Source organism: Dermacentor albipictus, chromosome 6 (genome assembly GCF_038994185.2).
Source record: "Dermacentor albipictus isolate Rhodes 1998 colony chromosome 6, USDA_Dalb.pri_finalv2, whole genome shotgun sequence".
In the NCBI taxonomy this organism is placed as follows: Eukaryota; Metazoa; Arthropoda; class Arachnida; order Ixodida; family Ixodidae; genus Dermacentor; species Dermacentor albipictus.
Window position 1 is genome coordinate 365,423 of NC_091826.1, and position 16,369 is coordinate 381,791.

At 43.1% G+C, this 16,369-nt stretch overlaps 1 protein-coding gene across 15 annotated transcripts in view; it reads right to left on the reverse strand.

The window, feature by feature from the left end:
• Nucleotides 1-341: 341 nt before the first annotated feature.
• LOC139060737 (transmembrane protein adipocyte-associated 1 homolog) overlaps nt 342-16,369 on the reverse strand; it is a 274,253-nt gene continuing 258,225 nt past the window's right edge. For 14 of the 15 annotated variants that reach the window (XM_070539794.1, XM_070539785.1, XM_070539789.1 and 11 more), the window contains one exon: nt 342-3,137. In XM_070539794.1, the coding sequence (XP_070395895.1) occupies nt 2,973-3,137 (165 nt within the window). In that variant the 3' untranslated portion in view covers nt 342-2,972. Of the gene's footprint in view, nt 3,138-5,351; nt 5,420-16,369 lie in introns of those variants that run through there. The other variant, XM_070539786.1, reaches the window with a different exon arrangement.

Genomic DNA, 16,369 nt, shown 5'->3' on the forward strand with positions numbered 1-16,369 from the left:
ATGCGTGCCTAATGAAAACTTGAGCAAATTCGAGTGGTGGACAGTGAACATACACAGTTAAAATATGCACCAGTAACTTCTCATGTTCCAAGTCAGAATTTTATAGGAGGCTGGTGGGTGACTGAACTACAAACTCTCCTGTGTTAAAACAAATACCCAGAACCCAGACATCACACCAAGGCACATCAGAGTCTTTGTAGACAGAAATGGGGCACGTGATAGAGCCTGTGGTTCTTTGCTAGCCTTTGAATGCATAAGTATCGATATGTTATGCCAGTGCATGAGTTTCCATCTAAGTGCATACGCACAGCCATTACACGAGACCAGTATAGCAAGAAAAATTAAACCCAACAAAATAGTAATAAATTTATCCAGCAATAAATCATCTGTACAGATAACGAGTCCCCTTGACAGACATTCAATAATGAAGAGGCACACAACCAACACATTGTGCAAGGGGACACTGAAAAGAAATATTAAGTTCAGCTAGACTGCCACATCATGCACAAAACATGTTGCACAACTGCATTGCAACTTAGTATGTGGGCCTGCACACACAGAAACCCAGCCATGGTTTTATTTTCTCTAAGCAGTCCAGGCTAGTTTAGTGTTTTTCTTTAGCGCGTCCCTTTATTGTCATTGTGAAAGTAGGAACATAACGAGCGTATTGTGCTGCAAAAGAAGCTAAATAGGCAATATAGAACAACCCAAATATGCTACCATATAGACTCATGCATTTTTACTTGGAATGTTGAGTGCTCAAATTGCTAGGAAATGCATATTATATGTGATGCTTTGGGTTACAAGTGATGTCTTCACCTACCCATTGGACAAGTGTGTAACAAAAAGCCCACCATGGCCTCACTCGAGTTGCAGCTATCATGCCCTGTAGAGACTGTGGAGTTGCTGTGCATGTTTATACAGTCTTAAGTCTTGCACGTGGATGAAATACATTTAAGTGCATCAAGCTTGATGATGCCAATGTACCCTGTCTCTGACATGACTGCAGCAGATGTCCCGCAAAACGAGCACTGAATATGCATATGAGCTTGGCAAAGCAGCATCGTCTGCATTACTCACATGAGTATTCCAGCATAATTTACTATTAATGCTGAATCCAGAAAGTGCGACATGCATAACAAGCACAACAGAAATAAGCTTTGTTCAGACCAGCTTAGGAGCCTTGCATTATCTGGCAATTTTCTTTTAGTAATCAAAAGAGGTCTGAATATAAAACAAAACTATAGGGATCCAAAAAGCTGTGTCAGCACAATATCGCAATTACATGCTTGACAAATGGTGAACCAAATTTGTTCGAGGACTCGGATTAAATGTGCGACTAGCAGTGCTGCGAGAACAGAAGTGGTCACGTTGCTAGCTTAGTTCTTTCAAGGTGTTACGAAGATACTGGATGAACTTATAGGACTTGAGCATGCAACAAGGACTTCAGCTAGAAGAGTGGAATGATATGAAAAACACAGTGAGTCTGCATACTTTTGCACATAATCCATAAACACTCTTAATGCAACTGATAGCCAAACTCTCACCTGAAGTGTTTGTTCCTTACAAGAGGCTGCAAAGGTCACTCTCCTAGAACAAAGTCCAAGGAGCTCTTTCTCTATTTAGAGGTGGCAACTGCCACTATATTTTGTCATACATGAAAAGGCTCTGCCATCACAGCAGGACTCTCCAAGTAGGAAAGGGCAGCAGAGTGCTGCCAAACACAAATGCTTATATGACGGAATAGTTCTGTGGAAACCCGCAAGGTGGAGAGAAGTAATTAATTAGAGCAGTTGTAGCAATTGCTACGATTGGGTGGATGTCTCATTTTCCTCTAATTAACAAATGCTTATATGACAATCTAGAGAACTGCTACGCAAAATGTAATAGTTAGTTGTAAACAGTTTTGTAAGCCTTGGCTCAGACTTGCGTGTTGTCTCACACACTGGAGCATGCAGTCCATTTTTGATGTCTCAATCCAAGAATACTTCACCTGAAGCCTGGTAAGAAGACCTGCTAAGTATGTTGCAGTCAATGGGCATAAAGTTGAAGTTGATGACCAACATTAAGTACACCAGAAAACTAACAGAAACCCCATGCCATCACAGTTTCACACACCCCAACAGGTTTGTCTATACACATGAAAATCTAAATCCCGATGAAATGATTCATTTGAGCTCACTTTAATGAGCGTATTATATGCTGCCGCTGTGATCATTTACACAGGGCAAGTCGCAATGGCGCTTACACCCTTGCATCTGTTCTGCTCTGTTGTAGCCAAATGCAAAACATGAAACAACTGCACTGTCATGTCTTACTTGACTGAGCACGTATTTTGTTGTATAAGGACGGAAGCCACACAAAAGACACCAACAGCCATGCACTGACAGCAAAAGTGGCCCTTCATAGAACATGCCTTGGCTTGGTGAGAATGAGTGGTACACACTGCTTGCATGTCTCCATGAAATGTCCCACGAAATGAATGTCCATGAAATGTCCATCCCATGAAATGTCCAGTTTTTCTGGCTATTTTAAAGGAAAAGCCATGCAAGCACTTGAGCCAGCAAAGTATGCAACACCTTTAAGAAATATATGGCCCATACCGAAACACACAGAGCTTTTGCTTCTGCAATGCATACAAACTGTATCGTGTATTTACCGAGAAGAGGCACAAAATCATTTTGTTTACTATCAACTGCACCCCATGTGTGCTGCTAAAGTGACTGTACCTGGAACACTGTCCAAATGTGTCTCAGCTGCTTCATCTGGACCCAATGCAACTCAAAATGCCTGATGAAATTTGGATTTGAATTAGTCCAGGAACACTGATACAAGCAGACACTTGAAGACACACTGCATACTAGATGAGTGACTGCACTAGAAGCAATGCTGTTTTGTGAAGCACCACACCATCCATCAAAGCGATGACTCATCCTCTGAAGAGCATCCCACAGCTGAGCCAATCGAGGCTCTCATCGTGGAGGTGGCTGCTGGGATGGAGCAATGTTAGTCTGGTAGGTAGGCCGCTGTGATGCACCACAGTAGTCAACGACACTGTCTGGCGACTGGAGTGACTGAGCATACAAGGGGTTCACATTGGCTGCGTCGAAGTGGGTGCTGTCATAAAGCGAGTTGTTCTGCACAGAAGAGAAACAGCAGACCTTTAAGCTCCATTCATCCTTATTTTGCTAGACTTTCCTTTTACAGCACCTTCTTTTGGTGACATACTCAGGCTGAGAATTTAGATATGAAGAATGTGTTTAATACTTTGACTTAACGAGGCACCAATAAGACCATTCATGGCTAGTACTGCCATTGACCAAGAGAAAGAAAGTCCAGGCGCTACCAGCAAGCATCCCGAACTTGAGGATACTTCAAGAGGGCCAAGTGCTAGTCATCCAACTATGCATAAGAGAGTATGTAGCAAACACAAGGTTACCCCAGACACCCTCAATCTGTGAGGTCTCAAGAGAATGACGAAGGTTGTCAAGTTCTCGTTTTTCAATTTATTCTTCGTGGTATTAATTACAAAATTTTGTACTTTGAGTGCAATTAACACCCACTTTTCAAATATTCTTCAATGTCTTTATTTAGCTTGTATTGTGCACCTGTAGGCTAAGCTTGTCCTGTGAACACAGCTGAGAGAATAACATTTGTGGGACTATAAACCAATAAAGAACAAAGAAAATTTAAAATTTTTACGAAATGTTGGCTGGTTTCTTGCATGTGCTTCTGCACAATGTTCTCGGTATGGCCGAACTGCAATACTGGCTTTCAATTTGTAGTTTGGGAACATGTACTCAAGCTACTGAACCAATATGCTTTCCACTTCACAACAGGTTACGAATTACACATTTTAGTTCAGGTTCATCTCTGGAACAGATAAGTGCAATTCAAACCAGTTGAATATGACTGACTAAATACCATATTTACTTGTGTTAAGCCCGCTTTCGTGCAAGGTCCCCCTCCTGTGGAGTAAGAAAATTTGGAAAAAAATGTAACAAAGCGTCACATGCACGCCCACATGCCGATTCATGTCTGCAAGCCGCTGTTAGATGGCACTAGTTGTCCTGCCAACAATGGAATTAGCATCTAAACCTACTACACTACAACTTTAGTCACTGACTCGGACAAAGAGGTGTGGCAGCGATGGTTAAGGCTAGTCAACTAGTGCAACCGGCGGCAAGCTGCTGTGGGTACTTTGCCATTAAAATTTGTGTACCAGTACATTAAACTCTGTGCACAGGCTAGACTGATGGCCACACGTGTGAAGTGAAGTTTGGATGCATGGGCTATCAGCCAGCAACTACTGCGAATGCCTACCAAATTTGTATGCCCTTAGTAGATGCAACAGCAGAAGCTCAGGCAAGGGCATAGAGCTAATAATGCTCCAAACTTATTTTGTGCCACACGAACTAAACCGACACTGTCCTAGAGTAAAGGCCACATGCGTGATATCCGCACTTCAGGACAACTTGCCATGTACATCAGCCTGCATTGCATGATGGGTGGATGCGAAACGTACCCGTGGCCTCCGTCATCACAAATCTAGAACTTCATTTCATTGAAGCAGAACATTAAAAAAAAAAGTCCATAAATCAATTTCCCGCTGTGCTGCCATTTAAAAAAAAACACCAAAATCAATTTTACTGCAGTGATTCATTTCTTAAGAGCTGCTTAAGAATTTTCACAGCACTGTATGTCTGGAAAACTAGTTGGCACCTAGTGGTTGTGTTATTATTTTGCATAGCAGTCTGACCACTATTTGAGGGTTCAACACGTAGCTATAAGCCTGCTTCATGTAAGACACGCACCTAATAAAAAATCCAGAAAAAGAAAAGTGTAGGCCTTACACGGTAAATATAGTAATCATTTACACATGGAGAAGACGAATTCAAGAAAAGCACGGAGCGCTGCAATGTGCAGGGGCTAAAACAATGTCTGTGAAACCTGTCGATTGCCCAATGGCCCATCTTCTGGTACACTGTGCTTCAATCTGGCATGTCCCTGCTTGATAGCATCTTCAAGACAATTTTGTTTTCAAAACCAAACACTGAAGAGAAAATTATATTTGGGTTCCTGCAGCTTGTTTTGCTGCCTTAAGAAGCTGCAATCACGCATGCCACAGAGACTGCGCTGTTACAAGGGAAGACCATGTGGTGAAGACCACAGAACTATGTTAATTTGAAGTGTTGAAACATGTTATATTGGACACTTAAGAAAAAGGTACAGCATCGTTGCTGCCCCTGGAAGGAAATTATTGTGAGCTGAACTCTTACAGCTGATGTGACTGCTGAAATGTGCAGTAAGGCCACTCCTTATTACAGCCAAGGTAATGGAGGGGAACTTACGTTTGACCGGTGCCCCAAGACAGCAGGCATCCCATGCAGGTTCACAGGGACAGAAAGTGGGGGGCATGCTGTAGGGGCATGCAATGCACTGTGTTAGGGTAAGCGGGCATGCAAGGAGTTGAAATGCATTGCTTGGCCATGCCACCTGTGCCGACAGGCATATTTGCAATCGAGTAACCTTTGGCACCTCTACAAGGCAATGTTATACAGTTGCTATGTGGAACCAAATGCAACCCAGGAGCTATATGAGAGAAAAGAGCTGCAAATCATTATCAACTCATCACAGAAACAGTGTTGGCTCATGGACAAGAACTTCCATGAGCCACTGCTTCAATTCTTGCACTAGAAAGGCAAAGAAATCAGTTGCAAATAAAAAAAAAATGGAAGCTAAAGTGCCTCACCATACTGAAATGCAAGCATCATCTGATAGAAAAATTGGTAGCACTGCTTCACCTACGTGCTCACAGCAAATGGCATGCTGATGAAAATAGTGCCTTACAGGCATTACCAAGCTGAGGCCTGTGCCATGGAGCAGTAAGGAGACAATGTCATGACATGCTGCATTTTAAATGTGTGGGTCATGAAAGCTCATGAAACCAGCGAGCAGGTGAAATCTGACATGCATTGTGCTCTTTTCTTTGGCTCCCATAGAAGCGTGAAGAAACAAGCCAACCCACAGAAGTGAATTTGCTCAGGACGAACTGGTGGGCTAGTTGGTTATGCATGCCTATTTTATTACAGCGCACAAAAATTTTACAAGGACCGACAGAGCAAACACCATAAGGCACTGACTGCAGCGGGTTTATTGCCACGCAAAGTGCTTGTAAATATACAATTGGACGCATATACACGAAGTGGGAATCAAAGCCACGTTGAACATAAAACCAAAACAAAAAGCAACTGCACTATGAAAGAAATCTGCCAACCAAGTAACCACGTGAACTGGTGCTCTTGAAACGACCATTACTAGGGTCACTATGCCTAAGGAAAGACACAGGTGTGCCGACACAGTTATTTTTAAGCTTTGATATCTTACCTGCTTCAACTATTTTTCTCATGGTCACCTCAGCGCACCTGCGCAGGATCGTGCTCTGCTCAAAGAAAGGCCCCTGTTCCTTACACTGTTTGCAGTCTCGGCAATGTATACCTAGGTGTCCAGGGGCAGGAGTGACGCGATGGGACACCTATGTATATACATTGTCGAGACTGCAAGTGGTGTAAGGAACAGTGGCCTTTCTTTGAGCAGATCACAATTCTGCGCAGGTGCATCAAGATGACCCCGAGAGAAACAGTAGAAGCAGGTGAAATATCAAAACTTATTGTGTCAGCACGCCTTCACTGTTGTTAAACGACAAAAGCACTTTTTCATAGGCATAGTGACCCAACAACGGTTGCCTTAAAGGCACCAGTTCACGTGGTGACTTGGTCATCACGAGTTCAATCATATTGCAGTTTTGCTTTTTGTTTTATGTGTGACGTGGCTTTCAATCCCACGAGATCTTTCACCACCATCGAGGAAGGGCTTCACATTTTGCCTTGGCTTTTTTTTTTCTGCGAGTACTTATATTTATATAATAATATATTAATAATTAATAATACTTGTATAACTGTATTATACTTACAAGCACTTTGAGTGGCAATAAACCAGTTGCAGTCAGTGCTTTGTGGTATCTACTCTGTCAGTCCCATTCAATTTTTTGTGCGCTGCGATAAAATAGCCATGACAAGTGCCTGACAAAGCCCATCTGCGTCCAAATGTGCACCATGTATGCCACACACCTAGAACAATGAACACAAGGTGTTGATTTGGATGCTGAAAAATTTCTCTCCACTGGTGAGCACCAACACAGCTTTGAGTGAGCTAAGTGAGCAACCACAGCAGACATAAAAAGGCAGGCATGTTGTGTACCTATGCAGGCCTCATGAGAGGCAGAGATGCTGTAGCTAGGTGTTTATGATAATCAAAGCTCCATCACAGTGTGTCATTGTGCAATCTGCATGTTATGAATAGGAACAAGTGACTCTGTACCATGAACTGAAAAAAATGACCATCAGTCAAAAGCCTCTCGGACAACACCCACTAACGGTCACATGAGCACATTGCCAAATGTACAGTGGAACTCAATTTCCACTTAAGGTCATCTGCCATGATACATGTCGCAGCTATACAGAGCAGGCCAGCTATGCTCCCTGTGAGCAGCTATCACGCGACTTCTGTGGACCTTACATAAGCTAGTGCATCTATGTGTTTATCTGCAACGGATAGTGCGCAGTGGAAATGGAGGCTGCGAGAGGTGGCCGCAATCCCGAAACTCTGACACAGGCGTAGAAATTGGCAAGATTTCATTTGGTGCATGGCACACTTTTTCTGTCACTGCTTGCCAGGCGCTGCAGCCTAGCTTTTTTACCATGTAAAGAAACAGTGAAAATTGTGCTAAGGTCTTGCCTGATTTTTGAGCTAATGTTTTCTTTCAACACACTCTAAAAGGTTGGAATCAAACTTTCTTTTTGTTGTTGCTAGGGCAGTTCCTGGAGCAGTAATGACCTTGCAGTAATCTTACATTATACATAAAGCAGATGTCGCATGGATACTCAATTTAGGAAGTGACACATTTAAGGATGAACTATTGCTAACACATGCATCAATAAAATAAATCCTTATTGGATCGTTTGGTCTAAGCACTGTAAAAAAAAAATTTTATTTGCAAGCTTGATTTCTTGTGGTTTCATTCCACAATGAAACCCCGAAAAGGTTTCCAGGAACTAAATTTCATGAAACAATCATGTCACTGTTTGGACACAAAAGCAGAAAACTCAATGTGGTGAATTCTTTACGAGACCACTGTTCATGAACACTTGATTTGCTAAAAAAAAAGTCATTTGCAGTATCTTTTCTCAGTAAAAGGAGCTATACTAAGCTATATTTATTGAGAAAATAAGCAACAAAATTGTATCAGAAAAAAATGTCTCTTTTCAAAAATGTACTATTGTCATTATTAGTTAACTTCATAAAACAGAACAGGAGAATAACCACTGCACTTATAGCAAAGACTAGACAATAAAATTTTACTGCTTCACACTGATCAAGGTTCTGGACCATGAGCTATCTAAGTGGATTCGATGGAACCAAAGGGTTCCGCAGGCCCCTCCACAGGGTTCCGTGAGCTCGATCTAAGGAACTGCAATTACCCATGCCCAAGTGTCAAAAAGCACACCAGAGAGCGTAACAGAAACAAAGCAAACTGTGCAACAAATCCACCAGCAGCTCTTAGCTACAAAGCCTCCGAAGATGGGCAGTGCATCTAAGCTTTTCCACTTAAATCTCAGAAGCCGTAACTTACTACCATCCACATTTTACCCATTTGTAGATAGGTGCCGCTAGCATGCACACTGACGTATACATCGAAGGATTAAAAAAACAAATGTGCAGAGCAGCGCAACCAAGTTCATTTTAGCAGGCCCCGCACACTTAAGTTGCAGCAATCGCCACAGAGAGCGAAAAATCAGTGCCGGCGCGTTCCAGCATGAAGCACGTAAGTAGAGCTACTGTAATTTGGTCGCATACTTTAATTCATATTTATTCTTCGAGGGGCACTTAATGTGGCTAAATATTTTATCCATAAATGTACATATAATAACCAACAAACATGGTTACCATGCCATTTTTGTACCAACTAAGTAAGCCATTGTTTTTATTAGGCTTCTGTTATTAAAGTCTGTGCTTTATTACTTGAACGAAGGTTTTAAGACCTCATTGATGTGAGATAAGCAGCCGCCCATTGGCATCAATTGCAGACCGTGCCACTTATCGATTCAAATTGTACGGTGGTAATATTTGTGAACATGGTGGTTGTTTCCTTTCAGCAGCAACACACAGGTTCGTTTTAATTAGATACCAATAATATCTCAGCCAATTCATACGTGCAAGATTCATTAGCCACCACCAAGTGAATGTGTTTAAAGGGACACTAAAGGCAAATATTAAGTCAAGCTAAAGTGATAGGTTAGTGCTCGAGAATCTCTAACCTCCGAATGCAGAGATCTAGCTTGGCTCGAACTTGACTTCTGGCAGTCGCACGACAGCTTTGCCGCGTGTCTTAAATCGTTCTCGAGCTTGCGGATGACTTGCGGACGAATTGGCTGCGTCGAAGTTCGCTCAAGTTTCAAGTCTGCTCCTGGGCTAGCTTGAAACTGACTTCGTATGTAATTCCAACATGGCAGCCTCCCGAACAGACGTCGCGCGAAGGTTAGCTGCTTTCGAGTTTTCTTGCCACGCCATGGATACAGCATTTTCAGAGGCGCAGCCCTTGCTGAAAATTCCGCGACCCGCCCTACGTGACCGAGGGAATCCGGTGGAGCTGTACGACGACAAACAATTCCTCGGTCCCTACAGATTCACGAAGAACGCCGTGCGACTTCTCGCTATGTTGCCTATCCGGGTAAGCGGGGACAACAGAGGACAGCCTGTGTGTCTCCCATGCTGCAGTTGCTGATGGCTGTGATGTTTTACGATGCTGGCATGTTTCAAACAGTCACCGGGGGTCCGGTCGGCATTCCTCAGTCAACAGTGTACCGCGCAGTTGGAAAGGTGACTCTGCTCATCGCGAAGCACTGGCGCTCAATGCTGGTGTGCTTCCCGCAGTCGCGGAAAGATTGATTGCGAGCGTATTTTCTTATCTCCAATGACTACACATGCCATCACCAGTTATTAACGCTCACGACCACATTTACACTCAGCATGCCGAACTGTCACGCACTCATCCACCGAATACGAAACATGCGCATGAGCATAATAAAAAGTAGCCCAAATGAGCTAGTCATGCAGAACATGTGCGCTTACCAATTTTGTGGCGCTCTCGCTTGTCTTTCCCAGCTTCCTCTTTCCGCTTTTGCTTCTGGTTGGTTCAGCATTTTTTCAGTTGCAGGTGATCGTGCAGCGTAATCCCGCGGTTGGCATAATATTGTTTTCCATTTTCTTTCTTTCTTTCTTTATTTCTTTCCATGTCTGATTCTCCTTGGTCAACAATGCGACATCAGTTTTCTTGCATTCCACAATATGCTTGTAGACGTTCGCAAGTGTTGTCAGCAGGCTCTTTTCGTCTTCTGTAAAACGGGGTGCCGTCTTGCGTTGCGGTTCATTCTCTTGGGAGGAGAGCGTACGTGAGTGCCACATTTCAGCGTCAAAGCCTGTTGACGGGACAGCAATTTCGTACCAAATGCGGCGCGCGGCCGTCGCACGAGCCCCACAACTTGTTTTCCTAACAGACGACATTTTCCTAGCAGACGACACGCGCTGCCAATTTGCGATGTCTACGACTGTGCCACACTCTCCCTCTTGTTGTTCTCGACAAACCCTCCATGCGAAGTAGACAAAACGTTTGCATGTGTCATTTTATTTATTTATTTTGTTTTTTATCGGGTGTTGTCATCCATATGGGTCCAGACAGGGAACTCTACGGCGCTTGGTACTCCTCGTTCGCAGCACATGTTGCAGTTTTTTTTTCCTTGTTTACGACTCTGGCCTAGTGCGTTCGAATAAGGTGCCCTTTTCTTCAAAGGGTCACGTAGCCCGACCAGAACAAGGGCCGTCACCTGCCAGCTGGATTGCCTATAGGCGAAAAGGGACAAACGAGCTCCCTCAGAAACTGACCGTATGCCTCGTTTCGGCCTCTTGTATTCGGTTGCCGGCCCAGACGGCACATGAACGCCTTGCGGCAATCAAGAACAAAAGCCGTTGAAAGACCACAATACGAACCAACCATTTCGTTCGCTTCTCTACGGCCAGTTATACAAACCCGCAACAAGACCTCCGAGTTAAAAATAAGCTAAAACCAAAATAAATGTGACTATAAAATTGATTTGCACTCAAATACACAGTCGCCTAAAAGTGGAGCACCGACTTGAAAAAATGGTGAAACCTGCAAATCAAAAAGCACGCCAGAAAACTGAACTTTGAAGACCACTTAAACCCACCAGGAATACGCACTTTCCGCAAGCAGCACTGCCCATCGCAGCGGCGGACGTAGCCAGATGGAATAAATTTACCCAAACTATGCTTCAGTACTTATGCCCTGGTAGAAATTTGGAAAGATACATACTTTTTTGCTGTACAACATGCCTTATGCTAATAAATTTATTGTTAATCTCGAACACAGACGAGCAACCAGCTTTTGCATTGAAGCAAAGTCTTGACTTGATGAAGCAAGTCAGCTTGAGCATCTATGAAATGCGAAAGCCGACTTGGGCGTATTGAAGTCCGCCTCTTGCTTCGGGCCGACTTCATCAAGTCAAGTCCAAGCACAATCAAAGCTAGATCTCTGCATTCGGGGGTAAGATGCCAATATTGTCACCAACAGAGCCTTCACAATCAACAAAATTAGGTCACTGCAGGACATGATTAGAGACTCCGCTGGGACATTCATATGCTTGCCTGATGACGAAGGCACTCCTCTTTATAATTCTGTCACTAGTACTCAACCACGCATTATAAAAACATCATTGTATTGCATTAAAAGACAACAGAAAATGCTACTTAGCCAGTTGTATTTCATTTTCAGAAAAATATCATTGATGTTACCCTTGACAACGACACAGGCGGTCGAAAGGTTTAGTTTTCACTTGACTCTGCGTTGCCCATGCATTCGAGTTTCAGTAGCTTCAGTATCGCCTAGTGCTGCGCTGGTTTTTCTAGCTCGTGAAACTTGCACAAACTGCAAGTAGCAGAGAATTCTACTTCCATGTGATGCCGTGGGATGCCCGAACTGTCCCTGCCACTTGACCAAAAGCAGCTGCAGTGGCAACTCCACTGCTCTGTCTTGGTTGGATTTCTCTATGGCCGTGCATTTGTGTTCCAAGCAAAAAACCATACTGCCGTTGGTCAGGGACCGTTTCACTCACTGACGGCAACAAAGAGCCGTGATGGCGTATGCAGTGTCACCACTCACCGGTTGTGTGGCAGAAGATTTGAATTGTGTTAAAGGTATACGGGTCCTTCAGATGCAATTTTCTCATAAAGTCATTTCTTGGCACGAAACAAGCATTGCGAGGTTTCTGGAATGGTGTTTAGTATTTGCCTTTAGTGTCCCTTTTAAAGATGGTGAATTCTATCAGCTGCAAGTTTCACTGGCATAACGGCTGCAAGACTTCCGTCGTTAGTGATCTGCCATGTCTGGACGCATAATGACGTGTTGCTTGAAAAAATAAAAAAGTGCTAGCATGCACAAAAATTAATCACTGGAACCAAGCACAGTCTGCTTGGAGACTACTCACAAAAGCGGATTAACTTTGCAGCCTCTGGGTAGCGCACCGGTGAGTAAAAAAGCAGTGTTTTGCATTTTCAACTTTGAATTTCTTTGCGTGTGAGGTGGATAAAACAGATCCCTGTAGTTATTTCTTAAAGTCAAAAATAATAATAATTATAATGTTATTACTGTTCAAAGGCAATTTAAATGAGGCTCTTGTTATTCTGCCACATTGCTAAAATTCTTAACATGGAGTACAGCATAAAGAATAGTTTTGGCTGTTTCTGCATAATGATAAACTGTGATAAATTCACTGCAAATTAGTAGCAAATGTATTTCCGTTGACACAGTTCATTACCTATGAATTTATTATACCTCAAAGGCCACTGGTGTGGTATTACATGAGGGTTGGGTTTAAATTACAGTGAAAGTATGATTCCAGTGCCATCTTGAATTGATGTTGATTGGAGTGGTGCATGGCAATTGTATGTAGATGGTTCCAGTCCTGGTCCCATGCAGTCATCACAAAAAAGGTGTGAAGGCGAGTGGTAGTTTGGGCTGGGGGAGGGTAAATTAATCTGGGATGGCTTGTGCGGCTGGACAAGCGATGAACTGGTAAGATAGCTGGAACTTTAAAGGGAACATTATAAAATTTTTGGTAAAGGCATAGCCTCGATATTTGACTTCACAATTCAAGGTCGGTAAGCTGACCATGAGCTTTAAGCTCGGAAACTCTGGAATGGTAAGAATACACAGAGTAAATAAAACAAGCTGCACGATTTTGGACTGATTCGAGAGCATTAGTTAGGTTATATTGATGAGGACACCAAACAGCACATGCATATTCTAACTTAGGGTAAACAAATGCGAGATAAGCTATTAGTTTCACTGATGGGGGAGCGAGTCCTGTGAAGAAAGCCCAAAGCATGATTTGTGGAGTTAGCTATGTTAGTTACTTGGGTTGACCAGGAGAGATTGCTTGAAAATGTTATGCCAAGATATTTATAAGATTCAGTGGATAATATTACGAAGCCGGAAATGATATGTTGTGCTGGCTGGTAATGTGGCCTGCGGTGTAAAGATGTTAATGAAGTTTTTTTTATGTTTAAGGCATTAACCATGTGCTACAACAGGACTCAATAAGGTTGAGGTTGTTTTGAAGAGTATTATTATCTGTGCTGTTTCCAATGGAACGATATACAACGCAGTCATCTGCAAATAGATAAATGGTAGAAGAGATATTAGCTGGGAGGTCATTAATATAAATGAGAAAAATTAGGGGTCCAAGTACTGTACCTTGTGGCACACCAGAGATTACAGGGGATTGGTTAGATGAGTGGGTGTTAGCAAAGACAAATTGTTGTCGATTGGCAAGAAAACTGCGAATCCAATTGTATGCAGATGTGTTGATGTTTAGTCGAGAGTTTTAGGAGTAGCTGTTGATGCAGACCTTTCTCGAATGCTTTTTCAAAGTCTAAGAAGAGCGCATCGACGGGTCTGTTTAAGTCAAGATGGAACTAATATTGTTAAGAACAAAGCTAGTTGGGTATCACATGCGAGTCCTGTGCGAAAGCCATGCTGACTAGAACGAAAGAAGCTATTGCAGTCTAAGAACATGGCAATGTTTCAGTAGATCACATGCTCCATTAGTTTAGAACAAATACTAGTAAGTAAAATAAGGCGATAACTGCTGCAAAAAGATGGAGGACCTTTATTGGGTACTGGAACAATCTTTCCTACTTTCCAGTCTACTGGTACCGCTCCTGTTGATAGTGACTGCTGGAAAATATGGCATAGTATCACACTAGTAGTCGATTTCGTGTTTTTTAGCATTTTCACATTGCTACCGTTCACGCCAAATGAAGATGTGTTTTAATGAGTCAATAAGTTTTGCTTTGCCGTTAGAACAAAATGCGATTCCAGGCATCACAGTATGGTTGAGATAAGGAAATGGAGGCAAGTTGTTGACAGATTCGGCAGCAGACATGAAAGAAAAAAAGTGGTTAAGCTGCTCAGCGGCCTCAGGATTTGGAATTGGATGGTTTTGTTTGTCGCACAATGCTAATGTCTGGGAGTTATTAGGGTTAATGGTGTTCCAGAATTTTTCTGGGTTATTTTATAACATAGCAGGCAATGTCTGCGAAAGAAAGGAAAAATTTTCTCTGTTTGCAAGCTTTTTGAATTCTTTTTCTATGGCATAGTAGCTGCTCCAAGCGCACACGTCACTGGAGTGTTCTGTGGGAAAAAAAAAGCTTTTCTTTTTATTGTTCAGTTGCTTCAATGTGACGTTAAACCATAGGGATGACTTCTTTTCGGTTACGATAATGTTGGGTACATGCTTAGTGAATAGGTCTAGTATTTTGTTCTTAAAGAGTAACCAGTTAGTATCAATTTCCTCAATTTCTTTTTTTTTTTTGGATTCTAACTGGTTACTCTTTAAGAACAAAATACTAGACCTATTCACTAAGCATTAGGACATTCACTAAGGAAAATTGAGGACAACGCAACGAGCTATGGAAAGAAGAATGATAGGTGTAACGTTAAGGGATAAGAAAAGAGCAGATTGGGTGAGGGAACAAACGCGAGTTCACAACACCTTAGTTGAAATCAAGAAAAAGAAATGGGCATGGGCAGGACATGTAATGAGGAGGCAAGATAACCGATGGTCATTAAGGGTTACGGACTCGATTCCAAGGGAAGAGAAGCGTAGCAGGGGGCGGCAGAAAGTTAGGTGGGCGGATGAAATTAAGAAGTTTGCAGGGACGGCATGGCCACAATTAGCACATGACCGGGGTTGTTGGAGAAAAATGGGAGAGGCCTTTGCTCTGCAGTGGGCGTAACCAGGCTGATGATGATGATGAGTTAGTATCGATTGAACAATTTGAAAAGTCTGTTAGAAGAAAAGTAGTAAGTTCTTCAAACTCAGAGTTTATAGCAGAATTATTATGCTTATCGTACAATGTTATTGTTTTAATTATCTTTGTGGGATGCAAAAGTTAACAGGAATAGGATGCATGGATTACTCACTGAGCCTTGGCAAAAACGTCATTTTTGATACCCTGTTTGGCTCAGAGGCAAGAAGAAGACACTCAAAGAACTCCGCGCCTTCATCGGCCTCTGTTCTTACTTAAGACGCTTTGTTCGCAATTTTGCCTCAATTATATCACCTTTGACACAACTCTTAAGTGGTGCCAACGACCTAGCCTCCTGGTCTCCTGCTTGCGACACCGCATTCGTGACCTTACGCCGTCTCCTGACGTCTCTGCCTATACTGCGACACTATGACCCCACCGCCCCAACTGAAGTGCATACCGATGCCAGTGGTATTGGCCTTGCGCTGTCCTTACGCAGCGCAAGCCTGGCTACTCCGAGTACGTCGTTGCTTACGCCAGTCGTGCGCTGACCAAAGCGGAACGCAATTAGAGCGTCACAGAAAAAGAATGCATGGCCATCGTTTGGGCACTCGGGAAGTTTCGCCCTTATTTATATGGCAGGCCTTTCCATGTCGTTACTGACCATCACGCCCTTTGTTGGTTATCCTCTTTAAAAGACCCGTCTGGACGCCTTGCCCGCTGAGCTCTGCGCATTCAAGAATACGATATACACGTCATCTACCGCTCAGGTCGCAAGCACACTGACGCCGACGCTCTGTCCCGCTCTCCGCTGCCAGCCGACACGGCCTCCCTCTCCACCACTGAGGCGGTATCCTCGGTCGACATCGCCGCCTGGCAAAGATCGCAAAAATCCAAAGATCGCAAAAGCGCAAAGATCCTTGGG